General features: G+C 30.7%; 1 protein-coding gene across 2 annotated transcripts in view; it reads right to left on the reverse strand.

The window, feature by feature from the left end:
* Positions 1-19,173, reverse strand: part of LOC105784780 (probable LRR receptor-like serine/threonine-protein kinase At1g56140) — a 66,997-nt gene extending 47,824 nt beyond the window's left edge. The window contains exons 1-24 of one of the 2 annotated variants that reach the window (XM_012598587.2): positions 18,930-19,170; positions 11,612-11,801; positions 11,274-11,345; positions 11,084-11,155; positions 10,915-10,986; positions 10,542-10,613; positions 10,380-10,451; positions 10,228-10,302; positions 10,064-10,135; positions 9,882-9,953; positions 9,006-9,077; positions 8,863-8,934; positions 8,683-8,748; positions 8,471-8,533; positions 8,261-8,305; positions 8,109-8,170; positions 7,617-7,996; positions 7,274-7,469; positions 7,015-7,176; positions 6,813-6,931; positions 6,479-6,689; positions 6,154-6,385; positions 5,951-6,045; positions 5,629-5,788 (exon numbers count right to left, since the gene is read on the reverse strand). In XM_012598587.2, the coding sequence (XP_012454041.1) occupies positions 5,772-5,788; positions 5,951-6,045; positions 6,154-6,385; positions 6,479-6,689; positions 6,813-6,931; positions 7,015-7,176; positions 7,274-7,469; positions 7,617-7,996; positions 8,109-8,170; positions 8,261-8,305; positions 8,471-8,533; positions 8,683-8,748; positions 8,863-8,934; positions 9,006-9,077; positions 9,882-9,953; positions 10,064-10,135; positions 10,228-10,302; positions 10,380-10,451; positions 10,542-10,613; positions 10,915-10,986; positions 11,084-11,155; positions 11,274-11,345; positions 11,612-11,801; positions 18,930-19,056 (2,688 nt within the window). In that variant the 5' untranslated portion in view covers positions 19,057-19,170 and the 3' untranslated portion in view covers positions 5,629-5,771. Of the gene's footprint in view, positions 1-5,628; positions 5,789-5,950; positions 6,046-6,153; positions 6,386-6,478; positions 6,690-6,812; positions 6,932-7,014; positions 7,177-7,273; positions 7,470-7,616; positions 7,997-8,108; positions 8,171-8,260; positions 8,306-8,470; positions 8,534-8,682; positions 8,749-8,862; positions 8,935-9,005; positions 9,078-9,881; positions 9,954-10,063; positions 10,136-10,227; positions 10,303-10,379; positions 10,452-10,541; positions 10,614-10,914; positions 10,987-11,083; positions 11,156-11,273; positions 11,346-11,611; positions 11,802-18,929 lie in introns of those variants that run through there. The other variant, XM_052621618.1, reaches the window with a different exon arrangement.

The raw sequence follows: 19,173 nt of genomic DNA on the forward strand, positions 1-19,173 counted from the left end.
ATTCGTATCCCCTTTTTATTCTGAAGGTTCATTCGAGAATTTTTCTCTTTTTCTCACTTCTCTTTTTATCGATCAATTTCAATTTCTCGTCTTTCTTGATTTATAACAATACATTTAACTTATATAACATTCACACTATTCATTCCAGTCCAAAAATCATACTTTGGAAAAATTATATTTTTACCCCTAAAGTTTCACAAAATTATGATTTTGCCCCTCGGCTTGTAAAATATTTTTTATTCAATTTCCTTGCATTTTAGGACTAGTTGAACCATTTTATGACAATTTCAATCCAAAATTTTCACTTATTCACACACTTATGAATAAAATAAATCTCATCAAGGTCGGGAGATATCACACTATCACAGATTATATAATGATATGTATATTCCAGACATCACATATGCTACATTCGGTCCGAGAATCGACTAAATCGTAGCTCTGATACCACTAAATGTAACACCCCTTACCCATATTCGACACCGGAATAAAGTACGAGGCATTACCAGAATACATGCACTTGTAAACGTATTGAACCGAGTTATAAAATTCCATTAATTATTAAAACTTTCAAATTAATAACATGCTTTTATAATTCTTCATAATATAAATAATACAACATTTCCTACCAACCACAATCGAGCTTCCGATAATCATCTCACTACATCTAATAATTGTACATATTACCAATAATAATTCAATTTCAATAATGGAACACATATCTATATAATATTCATCATCAAATAACATTCACTTTAATTAAAATTATACAGAATATAGTTCATACGAACTTACCAAGCTAAATTGCGAAATACCAAAATCTAGGGACATTTTGGAAATTTTTATTTTCTCAATTTCCATCCAATCTTGATCTAAATTAATATTTCCTTCAATTTACTAATTTAAATAATAAAACAATTCATTTAATGTAATTTGATCCTTTTTTACATTTTAAAAATTTACCCTTAAATTTCCACATTTGTTCAATTTAGTCCTGAAACATATAAATTGGTCATTTTAATAAAAACTCATGCTAGTTGAATAATCATATATTTTCCTCCTCCTCCTCTCCATTCCACATCCTTAATGTATATAACATGCTTATAGGTAACATTATCTATAATTTCACCATTTACTTATATATTCATTTAAAGTTGTCCACTTGAGTCGTAGTCACTAAATTATTTATATCTCGAGCTACAAAACTCAAAATTAAGATCCGTTAATTTTATCTGAAACTAGACTCATGTATCTTCTTATCATAAAAGTTTCAGAATTTTTGGTTTAGCCAATAAGTACAGTTTATTCTTTAAAGTCATCCCTATTCTGCTGTCTGACAGTTCCGACCCTTCTTCACTAAAAATTAAGTATCTCCTCGTACAGAATTTTAATGATGTTACCGTTTATTTCTATTAAAAATAGACTCAGTAAGGATTTAAATATATAAATTTAAGCCTCTAATTATTTTTCTCCAATTTTTTATGATTTTCCAAAGTCAGTACAGGGGAACCCGAAATCATTCAGACCTTATCTTACAAAACCTATTGTATCTCATAATTTACAATTCCATTGCTTACAATGTTTCTTTTATGAGAAACTAGACTCAATAATATTTAATTTCATATTTTGTTCATCCTCTAATTTAATTTATACGATTTTTGGTAGATTTTCAAAGTCAGACTACTGCTGCTGTTTCAAAACTATTTTAGTTTACAATGTTGATTACTAAGTCTATAACACTCTTATTTTCCTTCACTACACTATTTCTCAACACTTTCTCTTATTTTCTCTTCACTAACATATCAAGAACATATAACCTTATACAATAAAACCCTACATTAACATCAATCTCATACTTTTTTTAATAATATCAAACTCAAAAATATATTGAAATCATGATGTTCTTACCTTGCTCAATTGACTTCAATCTTTAACTTAATTTTCTCTCTCCTCCAGCCTCTATTTCTTGAATCTAACTTGATATTCTAGCTCCCCATAGTCTCCTTGTCAATTTTCTCTCTTGGTGGCTATGAAAATTTCTTTGATTTCTAAGTGAAAATGGTGGATTTTTGGTGAAAGGACCAAATTGTAAAGAAAACAAAGATTTCTTTCTTCTCCTCTTCTTCTCACGTTAATGCATGCAAAAATGGTGGGGATGGATGCTTTTCATCCTTCTTTCCACTTATATATATACTAAATAAATTTATAATAATAAAATAATATCATTTAAAAAAAATAAAATTAAAATATTAATAAACTAATATTTATTTATTAATCTAAAATATCTCCAACAACATCATTATCTTCTAGATTTCTCTCTCTTCTAATTGACCATTTTTCCCTTTATGATCTTTTAAAATTCCATCCTTGAGTCATCGTTTAATTTGGTAAAATTGTGATTTAGTCCCTCAAACTTCTTCACCCTTTTCAATTTGGTCCCAATCCTTCCATTTTTCTTAGTTTCTACATTATTCCACCCTTAAAATATTTACACCATTGGTCCTTCAACTTTTTCATATTTACACTTTAACCCCTCAACTTTTGAGTATTTACTCTTGGGTAACAAAACTTTTCTCACTTTTGCAATTTAATCCTTTATTGAATTAATATGTTATAATATACTTCCCAATATTGCTATAACTCAAAATTACCCCCTTTTTAGCACTTTATTTCCTTATTTTACTATATCAGAGATATTATCTTACTTTCCTTACTGTAGAAATTTTCGGGCTATTACATCAAATTTTATCCCCCCGAAATTCTTGGGCACGACAATTGCCCTGACATAAATCTGGTCAAGAGAGCAACAATTTGTAGTAAACTCAGTCTCTGAGGAATCGACCCTACTCCCTATACTGCTTAAATTGCAAATTAGGCATAGGTTTATATTGGTGGATTCGACACCCATCAAATTTAATTCAGTACTTTTTAAGATTTCAAAATTTATGTTCAACTATTAACACTATTAAAATTTATTTTGTTAAAATTAGTTTCATTACTACCAAAATGTCATACAAATAAAATGTAAATAATAATAATAATAATATTAACAATTGGACCTAAATTTTAAAACACGAAAAATAAGAGTATAGAGACTAAATTCCAAATTTGTAAAAAGTAAGGACCTATGGATATTTAACCAAATATTAGATATGTATATATATATGTACATATAAATAAAAGGCTTATATGTAAAAAAAAAAACCCTTAAGAAAATACAAAAAATAATTGAGCCTCTATATTAAATTTGCACCCAATTAAGTTGTTACCATTAACTAAAATAATATATTAAGCCCATCCGTTAACGATTCCCGTCATTGATCATATTGATTAAAATAAATGGACGAACCAATCAGATGATAACACGTGACAACGTTTGGTTTAATATAATAGTTTTTCTATTAAAAAAATTTAAAAAATTATAAATATTTCAAAAAATATAAAAAATATAAGAAATTATAAAAAAATATATAATATTAATAAAACATATTTAAAATTTTATAAAACGTATAAAATCATAAAAATAATATAAAAAAGTATTAAAATTGATAAAAAATTATAAAAAATCGTAAGAACTTGAACTAGATCGGATTAGTCGGTTGGATTAATTAGACAAAAATTAGCAAGGGTATCAATCTGGAGAAAATCAATTGAACTGGCATACCGGTGGCCTGATCAATTCAACCATTAATCTAGTTCTGAAAGCATTAGTTAGAATATTTCATTCTGACATATATTAATAATTGGGTAATGAAATTTGGTTTGATATTTTAAAATTATTAAAAAAACAGTTCAACCACCCGTCCGGTTCCTAAATTAACCGATGTAATGACTTTCCCTGGACCAGTACCCTACTGATCTAGGCTAACTTTAAGTTTTTATGATTAAGTTTATATCAATTTTAATATTTTTTATTATTTTTAAAAATTTTAATATGTTTTTTAATTTTAAATAGGTTTTAATATTTTTTAATTATTATATTTTATATTTTACAATTTTAATAATTTTATATCATTTTTAATATTTTATAATTTTTATGATTTTTAATAATTTTTATGGGAAACATATTAGATTAAACCAGAATTTTTACGTGTTATCATCGATTGGTTCGTCAATTTATTTTAACAGTTAATATAGTCAATGATGAAAACTGTTAACGAAGAGACCTAATTAATTATTTTAGTCAACGAAAAATATTTAATTAAATACGAATTTAATATAAGAGCGTCATTAATTTTTTGCATTTTTAAGAGGTTTTTTTTAAAAATATAAGCTTAAATAAAATATTTGATAATTATTTAATTCCATTTATTTCTTTTCCTCGGTGGAAGCCCAAAAGAAGGAATTAATCAAACAATTACACCTTTTTGAGTTTTGAACAAGGAGAAAGGATTACAAGTACGAACCTGCCACCTACCACCATTTGTCGAACTAAACATTTGACACGTTCCCTCCACCTGTGACGCGATTTCTTTTGACAAAAAAATTTCCCTGCTTAAATGTCTTTTTTGAATAACCTACTTAATTGACACCGAGTATCCGCATTTATTTTGAATTAGGATTTTCAAAATATAGTGCAAAACATTGGCCAAAGCTGTTCGATGATTAATGCATTATTGTCAAACATGTGGAAACCCGCTGTATACCATTGTCCGTTTCTGCAATTGGGATGGTGAATTAACGTTAGGTATATCCGTTTAAGGTCTTAATTAAATTCACATCTATACAAGCATCCGCTTATTGCAGTCCGCATACTGATGAAAGCATGACCCCCTCCCCCATCAACTTTTGACTTTTCAATTCTAATCTGCTTTTTTTTTTCTATATCTTCATAACTAATCCTGATTAATATTAACAACACAACAAGAGGTTTTAGCTCTTTCTTTTTGATCGTATACTGCATGTGGGATATGAGTGGCTAGCTTAGATCCCCCACTTGCATGATATATTTATCTTTTTGTGTTTGACAAGGATGTTTCCAAGGATGGGATGGAGTCAATCTTGTACCCAGGCTTCCCATTCCAATCCAAATTCAGCATGCAATTTCACACGTCAAGTTACCTAGTATTTTAATGAACAAAACATTTGTTTATCTTTCTCAAAACACTTGATTGTTTGCTGCCAACATCTCTATAAAGATAAAACGACAGAAACTATAGACATTATAAGCAAACTGTGTCTCACTAGATCTGCTATTTTTTAAAGCTTCGCAAAGCATTCCCAACGACCACAAGTCTTTGTTTGTCTTGATTTTCATAATATTGTTATAAATATATTACAACACAACTCGCTTTATATAGAAATGATAGTTTCTAACACTACATAAAGTCTATGTTTTATTTAAAGATAGTATGATATGGTATTGTTGCAGGCATGGAACGAACAATTCTCACCTTCCTTCTCCAATTATCTCATGGAATTCAGTAATATTGACTGGAGAGTGTATTGGTTGATCATCTGTCCCTACAGTAGTCTTGTTGTTACTCTTGACGTTATTGCTGCTATGATCCGATGCATTGGATGTTTGTGATTCTTCCTTCATGAAACTGCGTGTTATATCCTTATACGCCCAGTCAGTTATGTAACTTGGTTTTGTTGTAACTTTGCTCACTTCGAAATCTCCTGCGAGCATACCAACAACACGGGACATGGGCGGCCGCATTAATGGCGATCCCTGAGTGCATAAAAATGCCACCCCTATCACTCTGAGAGCTTCGTCTTCGTTGAACTCCAGTAATGTTGGATCAACCAAGCTCAAGAGTTGGTTATTTTCATGCAGGGTCCAGGCCTGGGGACATTGTAGAAACAAATTGATGATCAAGAGCAAGTCTTTCAGAATTTAATAGGTTCTTCAACAAATAGTACTGCAAAGGGAAAGATCTCTTTATGGATTACCCATTCAAGAAGATAAATTTTGTCATTTTCTAGGTGTTATCAGCGTTTGGCCTACCACTTAAAATCTCCAAAGCAACAACCCCAAAGCCGAAAACATCAGCTTTCTCTGTAAGATGCCCGCGCATTGCATACTCAGGTGCCAAGTAACCACTTCAAGATAATTACATTGCATTGGTGAATAATCTAACCATTCAAAAACATAAATTTTATGCTGCTAATTTGGCAGGATTCATGAACAAAAAGTTTGAAAGGTCTTACATTGTTCCGGCAGCGCGAGTGGTGACATGTGTTTTCTTGTCATCATAAAGTTTTGCCAACCCAAAATCAGATATCTTTGGGCAGAGCTCTGCATCAAGCAAAATATTGCTTGCCTTGACATCCCTACGAACAAACCTTGGCCTAGACTCCTCGTGAAGATAAGCTAGTCCTCTTGCAGTTGATAAGCAGATATTGAATCGGGTTGGCCAATCAAGACGCAAGTCAATTTTTCCTGCATTTATGGTGCAAGGAATATCAAACAACTGATTCATTAATAAACAAAGATATAAAAACATGGTATTATTATATTAGCATGTTCTGTTACCAAACAGTGCCTGATCAAGGCTTTTGTTCTCAAGATACTCGTAAACAAGGAGGCGTCGTTTCCCCTCAATGCAACACCCTAATAGTTTGACAAGATTACGATGTTGCACTGCTGATATAGTAGCTATCTCAGTAACAAATTGTTCTTTCCCCTGGTTTGATGCTACAGAAAGTCGTTTCACAGCTACAACTGTCCCGTCAGAAAGTGTACCCTAAAGCATTATACGCTTTAGTAACACTGTGTAATAAATCATCCTCTCTCTCGATAATTTCATCATCGTATGACAAGCTATTATCATCGTTAAGCATGCTAAGAATAATAAGACATTGTTTACCTTGTATACAGGTCCGAACCCCCCTTCTCCTAACTTATTTGAAGAACTGAAGTTTTCAGTGGCAGCTTTTAACTCTGAATAGCTGTATGTGTTTGGTCTAGGGTTGATGCCAAGAAGCACTGCAGAGTACTCAAGTAAGTCAATTAGTAGTCTGTAATTGCAAACATGATATATATTATATGATAAAGAATGATGCTCTTACATTCCTCATCATCATCATCTCTTTGTCTCTTCAAATAAATAATTACAAATACAAGTATGAAAGCCAATGCCACAATAGGAACTGTAACACCAACAATTAATCCTACGTGGTTCTTCTCTTCAGGAATGCCCAGTGGTATCCCACTGACATTTGGTTTAAAATCTGAGAAACAAAATAAATGTATTAGAAAGAGAAAAACTAAATATAAGCACATGAAGCTTATGTAATATAAAGATTCACATGTGTTAAGGTGTCTTACTTGGAACAACACTAATAGCCGAAATGGATGGACCGTAATAACCTTGTATTGGTGTGCAGCAAGTCCCCTTACCAGCCCAAAACAGGTGAATTTCAAGATGGTTCTCAGTTACATTAGCAGTGAAATTCCTAATTATTGCTCTCTCAACACCACCTGCTGCCTTCGATATATCAAAATCCCTCAATCGCCGAGTTCCCTGATAAAGCATTATAGCAATAAAGATTTCTAAGTGCGAAATTAAGTGAACATCATTATGATCATGAAAGCATTGCAAATAGGGGGTATGAAATGAATGATATACAGCTTAGAATGATATGAGTTTCTACATTAAAAAAAATATTACCTGAATATAAACATCAAAAACTCGCCTTGCTAGACTCTTCCAAGACTGTGTGGTTCGGCCTGGGAAACCTGTTTCCGCAAAGAACAATCTTACAGTATAGGGTCCATTCTGAAGGCCTAGGCCATAGTATCTGAGTGATCCAGGGGATAGCCTTGAAGTCTGATACAGCTCCGGAGTGTTGGTACTTTTCACTTGTGCTAAAGTGTTCTGCACAAACTGCGGATCCTGTCTATCTGCAAACAAGCCTGCATTGCTGACTGCCCATTTCTGTGTGCTGGTTACATTAAATGTTGCTGCGCCGAGTGTGCGATTCTCAGCCTCAAATATTATCCCAGTAGATGTCATCTGTGGTCCACCACACTTGATCGCGAAGTTTGCATCTACCAATGGCGACACCGAAATATGTTAGCAAATTATTAAGCATTAGTCATGATTAAATCTTATAATTAAGACCCTGACAACATATACTGGTTCAAAAGTTTTAGTTAGTACATCGTGGAGCATTTCTATTGCATGGGAAGCTCCTTTGAAGGCATTCTAATCCTGGTAAAAGCCTGAGGAGTTCAAAACAATTTCTGGATTAGGAAATTTAAAAGAGGTGAAAGAATTCTTTTAAGGTAGGTGTTGCGGAAATGATAACTCACCTTATGTTTGTGCTGTTAAGAGTGAAGTTGTTGGCTACAAGGTTCCTACATAAAATTCCATGAAACAAGCTCTTATTGGTATTGATTTTCAATTGGTTCCTTATCAATAATAATAAGCTCCATTTGAGCACCATAAAGGCCATAATCTACAAAGAGGTGTTAAAATTTGAAAGCAAAGGTAAGTTTAGTATTCTAGTTTAAGATACATACAGTTGTAAGCCTGAGTTTACCCAAGAAGGCAAGTTTCCTGATAGAAAATTATATGATAAATCTCTGCACGGAGAAGTACATTAGCAGAAAGTGAGTATACAGTATGAATATATTACCAGAATCAGGAGAATTTAATTGTTTTCTCTATTTGATGGTTCACTAAATGAATATTATATGAAATATGTTGGTGTGACTGTGATATAATGGCTTACATAGTCTGAAGACTTTCACTCTTTTGGCTGGGAATGGCACCTGATAGACTATTATTTCCAAGAAACCTGACACATTTCAATTGCATGAATGAGGGGAGTAATGTCAAAGTGAAAACCATAAGGCCAGAGCTGAGATTTTCTACTGATAATGGGCATGCCCTTTTTCTTTTTTTTACTTACAAGTATTGGAGAGAATTCATTGTGAACAAAGCACTTGGAATTTCGCCTGTTAAGTTGTTAAAACTCAAATCTCTGAAACAGACAAAAATTAGAAACATAAAGCAAGAAAATACAGCACTAATTAACTTTTAAATAAAACTTACAGCTTTTGTAAAGACTGTAATTCCGTGATATAAGATGGTAAAGTACCCGTAAGCAACACATTTCTTAGAACCCTATAGGAAAAACAAGTATATTAATTCATAAATTTATATAAATACATGGCCAATCTATTAAATAAGCCTTTGAACTTTATCATATATAAGCTCTATACTTTTCTTACACCCAAATAACCCCTTTAAACTTTAATAGGTATTCAAATAAACTTTTAAATTTAAATAAAATTTTTTATTGAATTATCTGTAATTATAATTACGTTAGAATTCAACCAATCAAAACATCATATAAAACCCATATAAAAATAACATGCTATGTTAAAATTTATATAAAATGAAGTTGGTATATACCTATTGTTATATACTACAATTAAGCTTTTAATGAAGTTGATATCATGGATTAACTGGACACAATTCAATAGAAAAATGATAAAAGGACAAATTCTTTTTATTAAATAATAAATATAACTATGAAGATATTTTTATCTTTTATATTTTATGTCAATAAAAATCTGTTTAACCCTAGAATAAATTTATAAGAATAATCACATATGATAGATTTAAACTAGAGGAAAACTTTAAAATTTAATTAGACATATATATTTTTCATTTAGGTTGTGGGTGTCTCATAATCTAATATTAAATATTTTATTTATATATAAATTAAAGGCTAAGAGCTTATTTGGATACAGTACAAGTTAAAAGATGAAGGGCTTATATGGATACCAATTAAAGTTCTAAAGACTTAGTTGGGTGTAAAAAAAGATATAAGGGCTTATTAAAAAAAATGATAAATTTCAAGTACTTATTTAGTATATTAGCCAAAAAGAGAATAAATTAATATAAGTAAACGTATGCACTCACATGTCAGTCAGGTTCTTTAGATTTCTTACAAAGTTAAGAGAAGAACTCCCATTGTATATACCGCCAATTCTCCTACATGACGTACGAGCTTAAGATTACAATACATGTATACATACGTATCAAGAGAGTCCACCAGTGGTAGGGAGGAGATACTATTAGAAAAGTAAGATATCTCTACTTACAGAGAAATCAATGAGGTTAAATTCGCAAAACTGGATGGTATTGGTCCTTGAAAAGAGTTCCCTTCAATTCTCCTGTATAAACATTTGACCAACTAGTCAATCATATAAAAAATTTCATAAAGAACTTATATGAAGATTATAACAAAGATGTTTCGATAAATTACAATGATGTAAGCTTCGTCCAGTTATTGCCAATAAAGTCCGGTATTTTGCCTGTGAATGCAGCATCAGATGCCCACCTAAAATTCAACAAAGCTTACTGTTAGATAAGGTAGACAATTTGCAGGAGCAGGAAATAGAAAAGGGTCTTTCTTACACAATTTCCAGGTTTTCAAGGTTGGCAAATGTTGAGGGAATCTGACCACCTAATCCACAACTGTTAATGTATCTGTCAAATTCATAAACTACTCATTGTCATAATTTCATATGGTAGCCTGTAAACTTGATCATGCACATTCCCCACAAAGAAATAACTTACATTTGCTGAAGTTTGACTAAACTACCAAGTTCTGGAGGCAATGTTCCAGAGAAGTTGTTATTACCAAAAGACCTGCATTACGTTGATCCACATATAATTTCGTTTGAAGAAACTTGAAAACAAAATAATAAAAAGGCATTTTTATTTCGTCATAAATTATATCCTTAATTTTAATGGAGAGAAATTTAGATTCATATGGTATTGATGCAACCACACTATTACCCTTCCAATCAAAAGTTTTCAATTATTAATCCTTTAAAGGACATATAATAGTATTTAAGAGTAAAAATTTTCTCAAGAACACCACTAGTCGATCCTTCACATGGCCATGGAAACAGAAAAGATTTCATTGGGACTACTTTTCAGTTCTTACAGTAAATATAATTCCTTAAGGTTTCCAAGCTCCTGTGGAATGGATCCATGGAAAATGTTGTGGGCAACTGACCTATACAAATAAATAAACCAAAGAAATTAGCCAACAAGTAATGTAAGAAAATGAAAAATATACAAATGCATTTATCAAAATATGTTTGCGCACTCACAGTAATCCTAGTCTAGACATATTTCCAATAAATGCTGGCAAAGGACCAGAGAAGAAGTTTTGATCAATCTTTCTGCATTGTGAAACAATATAAATGATTATCATCAGTTACTGTAAACATTATAAAATATGTGCTCATTTGGAAAATCAACATTGGCCTATGAAGATCAAAAGTGGGAAAACATTCTTACAAGAATGTCAGATAAGGCAAATCCAAAAGCTCCTCTAGTAATTCTCCTCGTTTATCTAGAGCATATACCCTCCTGATAAAAGTGTTCAAAAACATGTAAAGTAATAATACAGATGATATATTAATTATTATAAACTTCCCAACAAAAGCCCTTTAATAATGAAGATCTTTGTTGTTGAAAAACCATGTGCGCTTAAACTTTTCTTTACCCTCAATATTGAAGAACCATTTCAACGTATTACTAATTAACATGAATGGGGTAGCTTTTGGATTGTTATACTATAATGATAAAAATGGCTTAAAAAGTATTGCAGAAGAGTGAGAGTGCAAGAAGCATACAGCCGAGTAATGTGGCAGACGGTACTAGCGTTGAAAGAACAATCACATCTGATAGCAGGGTTATTAGAAGTATCCTCAAACACAGAATCATCTTGGCTGAGAGCAGATCCACTGCATGGGTCTCCTGTGGTGTTCCATGAATCCACTGCTTGTACATCCCATTGTTGGAAGATTGAATTCAATGCCCTTACTATTTCCCCATTCATTAAACAATTGGCAAAAGGAAAAGAAAATCATGTTAAGTGATTACCATTTTTCAAAATTCGTAATTACTATTAACATTAATAATCAGAAAAAATTAAATAACACTTAGGATAAATTTGGTTAGTATAAATTTTTAAAATTGTTTTTTTTGTTAGGGTTTGTGATCCAAATTCCTATTAAAAAAGTGACAAGATAGAGGGATCTGTGGGGCGGTACGGTACAGACTGTGTTGCTTTTATTAGACTTAGATTAGAATAAGGTTATAAATAAATATAGTTGTCTCTTCTATTATATTATTCGAATTCAATAGTTAGTGAATTTTTCTTCCCCTCTGCCTTTCCCGAAATGGTAATCACGTAAAATTTGTGTGTTCTATTTTTCTCTTTTTTTGTAATTCATTGTTATTATTAATAAATTTTGTTGGTACTACCAAGGTATCCTTCACGTTGTTTTACAGTCCATAAAGACTAATTAATCTTTTCGGGGATCTATGACTACCCCTCTCAATAATGTCGTATTCAAGATTTGAACTTGTGCTCTTCCTTAGGAGTGTAATATGTATTACCACTGCATTCAATACTTGTTAAATATGAAATATGTTACTTAGTTCAAATCCATTTCAATGTATTAATTTTTATTTTATTTCTTACCTTTCAATTATAAGAAAATAGGTAGTAAACATGTTTTTCTATTTTATTATTTAAAATAAATTTTATTTCTATTTATCAAATAAGTTTTTTTCAATTTAAAAATGTAAAAATTAAAATTAAAATAAAAGTTATATTTTAGAAAACAAACGGAGGCTAAAAGATGCCAAGACCTTCGCCACGCTAGTATGCTAACTAAAATATATTTATATTTAATCAAAGATTTAATTGGTTTTATGAAAAATGGATGTAATTGTTGTAGTGTTTTTTCTCATATAATTAATTATTTGGATAAATTTTAAAACTATACATGAATTTTGTTTTAATAGTAATATGATACATAAACTTTGATTCGATGTTAATATAAGTTTAAGTAGGATTTTAGATATTTATTTTAATTTAAGATTTTTTTATTAAAAGCTTTATATTTAATTATTAGAAACATATTGTAAATAAAACTCTTTGGTTAGAGAAGTTAATTTAGGACATTTAATTAGAGATTTGGTTACATAAAACTTATAAAATCAAATTTTAATTAGTTTTTAGGAAACTATAGCATATTAAAGGTATCCGTGCTTGGATGGCATCTCAAGATCAGCCTAATGAAAACCTTATATTCTGTAATAGCTTGATTTTTAGTGGTGTCGAAAATAGTGGTTCAAGGCCACCAAATTCGATGATTAAGCTCATAAATTATATTATTTAGTATTTACGTGTCAAATGTGATCTTAGAAAGATGTTTTTTTGAATTAGCAATTTGTGTTTTATAAGGATTTATTAGGTTAAATGGTTTAGAAAACGAGGTATCGAGACCTCAATTTTATAAACCGAGCTGTAAATATTTTTATAAATATTAACAGAGAGCCATTAAGGTAGTATTAAAGTTTAGATAGAAAATTTTAATGTTTTGATAGTTGATTAATTAAAAAGGACTAAATTGAAAAAAGTAAAAAAACTTGCTAATTAAAGAAATAGTGATTAAATAGCCAAAATGATAAATAAGGGAGGACTAAAAGGGCAAATTGACACACAAGGGATGACTGAGGCGGCATAAGCAGAAAAAAATCATGAAATTAGGTGAAACAAGGGAAAAATTGGAAATAAAATAAAATAGCTAAAATGAGATTTAATAGTTTCTAGGCAATTCTTCATGTTTTCTTGGAATGTTCATGTTTTTAAGACTTTTACAATTAGGTTCAATTATTTATTTCATTAGTTTTTTATTTTATTGGAAATTTTGGAAGTTACCATTGATGAATATAGGATGTATTAGATGAATAAACATGGATTTAGAGCTTTAATTTTGTTATATGATGATTTTATGAAGTGATTTTGTTAAATATTAATTTTAGGACCAAATTGTGAAAAGGTTAAATATTAGGGTTTGGTATTAAATTTATGTTTACTAAGGGCCGTATGATAGCCTAGGATATTTAGATAAATTGTCAATTGAGAAAAATTAGTTCATTTGATAGACTAATTAGTAAAGGGACTAAATTACAAAAGTTGTAAATGTTTGGGTTATTGTGTAATTTTGAAAATTGAGGGTATTAAGTGTGATGTGAATTGGAACTGAAATATATGCTAATGAATCAATAATTTCATATTTTAGATCAAGAGCCCGTAGACAATCGTGAAAAAGAGAAATTAGTAGAATAGTCCCTGAACTTCTACAAATCTTACAATTTAACCCAAGTAAGTTTGTATGGTTAAAGTTTAATAATTATATTGAATTTATGTATGACATTATGTATTTTAGTATATTGTTGAAAAATGGAATATTGTTAAATTATGAATTTGAAGTGAATATCCAATTTAAATGGAACGCGGGATTGAGTACAATCGTTGTGTGACGATCAGCAAAGGAAGAATTGACGAAAAATTACCCAAGTAAACCGAGGTTCAACATTTTTTGCGAACTTTCGAGTTTACTTTCCGTTTAGCTCTCACAAGCTTCTGTTTAACTCATACGAGTTTCCGTTCAATATTAATAGGTTTTCGTTCAGCTCTTATGAGCTTCCATTGAACCCTTATGGGTTTCTGTTTATCACTTATGTGCTTCTGTTTAGCCTTCGGGCTTCTGAAAACGATGTACTCATATCCGTAAGTCCTTCTGTGATTCGGTAAGATTTGATAAATGACTTATGTGATTGAAATTGAAAGATTTATTGTTTATTATTGGTATTAATTTGAAAGAAGTGTGTTCATCGATTTATGTTGTGTTTGACAGGGGAAGTGCATGATTAATTTACTATTTAATTTATTATATTAAGTTCGGTAAGATTTGTGTTTAACCTATCGAACTTACTAAGCTTCATTAGGCTTACTTGTGTTGTTTAATGCTCTTGTAGACTAACGTGAGGTCGGGAGATTGGATCAATACATCAAGCCACACTATCCAACTTAATCCAGTATCTTTTGCAACGTGTACTAAGGTTTATATGGCATGTATAGGGTTGAAATGGTTTTGAGTATAGTTGGTTTGTGTAAATGTTATGAGTTACATTTTGTTTATATTTCCAATCAACTTATATAAGTATGGTTTAATCATATTTGATGTGTGTTTGAAATGGTTAAATGATGGTATTCAATAAGCATATTAAGGCATGGTTTGAGCTAGTGAATTTAGTAAAATATGCATATATGTGTATATGGTTAATTTGGTAAGATTGGATATTTGAACATATGTGATGATATGTTACGTATAAAACTTGGTTTTATCTTGAATTGAAAGTCTTATTGTGATTTGTGAATGTGCAAATGGTTGTGCTTAGGTTGATACAAAGATTGGGTGAGAAAAGATGCCATAAAATGGTCTATTTTCGTCCACATGGACAGAGACACGGGTGTGTGTCTCAGCCATGTGTGACACATGACCTAGCACATGGGTGTGTGCTCTGGTCGTAAGTCCCCTGCATCTTTAAAATTGAGAAACAGAATACCCAGGTTTTTGCACACGACCTAGCATACGGGTGTGTGGCTTGGCCGTGTGACCAAAGTCAGAGAGTTACACGGACATGGACACGGGCTGGGACACGACCGTGTGCCTTACATCGAATGCCCACATAGCCTAAGACACGGGCATGTGACCCCTGTACGTACGGGAAAATTTTGAAATTTTAAGATAAATTCTCTGAGTTTCCGATTTAGTCCCGACTTATTTCTAATGCATATTTTGGGCCTCGAGGGCTCGTACAAGGGACAATATGAATGATTTATGAATAGTTATTGTTATGTATGTTAAATGATATGAGGTATTTATTTTTGATTTGAAAAGTCAGGTAATGCTTCGTAACCCTGTTCTGGCGACGAATAAGGGTTAGGGGTGTTACATATTCCCTGAAGAGGTTCTATCCCGTGGAAACGCTCTTTAATGGAACTTGAGAGATTTCTTTTTGTTTATTCATTCAAGATTGAGATATAAAAGATCACATTGTTTACCTATTATCAATGTTTCTAAGTACAAGTTATAGGGGTGTGATAAGGGGCCATCCAATTATCGTTGTTACTAGTCACAAATTGATTAGAGATGGCGTAGGATAAATTACCTTCAAATGCATGTTGTATTATCAATTTGCTAAACTTGTTTATTGCCCTATTATCCATGTCTCTAGGTACATGTTATTTAGGAGTATGGTAGGAAGTTATCTGATTATCGTTGTTGCTAGTCACAAGTTAATTAGTGGGGTAAGATAAACTATCTCTTGTTTTTACATCAAAAGTATGTTCACTTGTTGATTTGCTAAATTTGAAGATATGAGATATTTTTTTTAGATCCTAAATTTCATATCATTTAATATTCAGAGCTTTGGTTTAAGTGTTAAAAAATCGTCTTTTGTGAATCTCATGTGATGGTTTGATGGTTAAAGGTATTTATCGTCCTAGGTGTGGCTTGGGTTTGAGTCACATTAGTCACATTGGTTATTCGGGCTTTAATGCAAAATTTCTGAAGATATTGGTAAACTTAAAAATATATTTTTTTTAAAATAGTTTTAAAATCTACTGTGGCTGTAAAATTGTAAGTTGGATTTTTAAATTATTAAATATAAGTAAATTAAAAGAATTTATTATGTAAAATTATGTGATTATTGAAATTGTTGGTGAGTTTTATGAATAGGGATTTGTGAGGGCTTGAATGGTGGTTGGGGAATGATGTTGCTCGGTGGTTTTGATTTAGAAAAGGTTGTTGGATGATGAGTTAATGGTGATGATGGTTTTTGTAATAGGGAAATTGAGAATTTGAATTGTGATGGTGATTGGATTTGTGCGTGGGTGTCAAGTGATCGTGATCTAAACGATGATGAGTTTAGTCTTTAGTGGCATAGTTTAGGTTGAGAAGTGATGATCCGATGGAAGACAATAAGGATAGAGTGAGATTTGACATAAGTCAATGTGTGAGAGAAAAACAAAAGGAATCAATTTTAATAATGTTTATAGTTTTTCTCTAGTTTTTTTTTAATATTTTAATTTTATATATATTTATACTTTTATACTTTTCTATAAATTTTGTCTAATTTTTATAAATTTTTGATAATTTTAATTCTTTTAAAATTTTATATAATTTTATAAAAAATAATATTTTAATATTTCTTTGTTGCACTAGTATCAATTAAACATGGCATGTCACGTGTCATTATCATATGTTGTTTGACACATGGTTAACGTTAACAAAGAGGTCTAATTAATTAATTTATTGTGATAAGGACTCAATTAGAAATTCAATAAAAGAAAAATATATAAATATTAAATAAAAATAATTATATGTTTAAGGAGTAAAAAAATAATATGGTGGACCTAAATGAACTCAAATTATTTATTTATAAATATAGACGAATTAGGATAAAATTTGAGATCAATATGCTACCAATATCGTGCATGATCTTGATTTAAACTTGGTTTGGCCCATCTATAAACACATCTACTTTGTGAGATGATTCACCCTAACCCTTTAATACCATTCAATTTTTTTGTTGATTTGATATTCTCCTATCAACTAATGAACTGTGTATGCTAATATACAATTGGAGACAAAGATGAAGTTATTTGAGATTGATAATATTATTTAAGAATCACCCCAAACTGATGTCAATATATGTTTTAGAAACCGAACCGAAGATGAAATTGATTTAACCTTCGATTTCTCGGCTGCCATTAAGCCATTAAATGAAATAGCTGCACATTCCTAACCTATTTACTTCCTCTTGAAATGCCAAATAGCCATTAAATTAAACAATAACAAATTCAAAATAAATACTAAAAGTTTAAATTTAAAATATATTTTAAAATTATTTTTAGTACCGATTGATACCCATATTTCGATTAGTACGGACGAAATCAAGTAATACGTATCAATACCGATAATATCACCAAAATTTGCACTAAAACAAAACATATGAATAAACCCTATGATTAACCAAGTTTTCAAATCCATACCCACTACCCACCAACCCCTAAACTAAGATTAAAGAGTAGGTTTAATGATAAGGTTGGTAGTTTAGAAATTCTGACTTTTATGTATCATATGTAAATATCTTATTAAATCCATACTATATTTTAGTGTTTGATTTTATTTATATATTTGTAGCTTGTTAAAAAATTCAAACTTATACCAACAAAACCCTTTAGGAACAAAGATTAAGACTTTCAAGATTTTTTCAAAGATGAAAATGGAACTTGTAAAATTCACTTTTTAATATATATCTCAAAATGAATGAGAGATATTATATTAAAGAAGAAAGTCAATGTGACAATAGGAAGGCTTCAAAAGTTTCAACATATTGACAAAATATATACCAAGTTAAAATCATTGAATCCTGACAGCAATTGTCAGGTAAGTCTCATTGTACATCGTCATGGTTTGATTATGTTCACTGGAAAGAAAAATTTCAAATGTCTTAAAAGTATATGTTTGACACAGAGATAAATGAGAGATAATTTCTTTTAGTATTGTCAATTGATAAAAAAAATCTTATGATATTTATTATATAATTGTCAAACCCCGAACAAGTTTCAACATATTAACATGATTACGAGAAGTTAAAATCATTGAATACATGGATAGCAATGAAGAGACGAAATGATGGAATCGCTAGGAGTGCATTAATATTCGACTTAAAACTCACAAAATATCTGTAAGTGGTTATAAAAAGTGATGTATAAAGAGAAAAGACTATAAGCCAATGAAATTATAAACCATTGAAGTATATGAGACCAAAGGTATATGAATGTATTTTCACCAACATATATGTTAAACAAGTGTTTATAGGTATGAGGGGAACGATTATTCAGATTGGATTAGAAACTAGACTAGTAGTATATATACATCAACTGAATGATGTATAAAAAGTTGACATACCTGAAAAAATAAACCCTAAACTTATGTGCAACTGCAAGCTGATGAACTGTATATGCTAGCTTAGCAGCGTGGTTTTGGAAATATGAAGGGAGAGAAAGAAAGAGAAGAGTACCTTCGGAAGGATGGGTGGTGGCAGTGGCGTTAGTCTGGGCATTAATGGATTGGTTGCATGAAAACAAAACAACCACCAAGAATAACAACAAGCCTTTCCAAGAAGATGGTGCTCGTGGCTTCATCATTAATCTTAAGATTATCTATCTTCTTTTTTTCTTTTTTCACTTCAGAAATGTTTCTCATAATCTGTGATCAGCGATCACCACTTATACTAGTATCTAGTCGTACGGTAACTAGATATT

The sequence above is a fragment of the Gossypium raimondii genome, chromosome 10 (genome assembly GCF_025698545.1).
Source record: "Gossypium raimondii isolate GPD5lz chromosome 10, ASM2569854v1, whole genome shotgun sequence".
NCBI classification, from domain to species: domain Eukaryota; kingdom Viridiplantae; phylum Streptophyta; class Magnoliopsida; order Malvales; family Malvaceae; genus Gossypium; species Gossypium raimondii.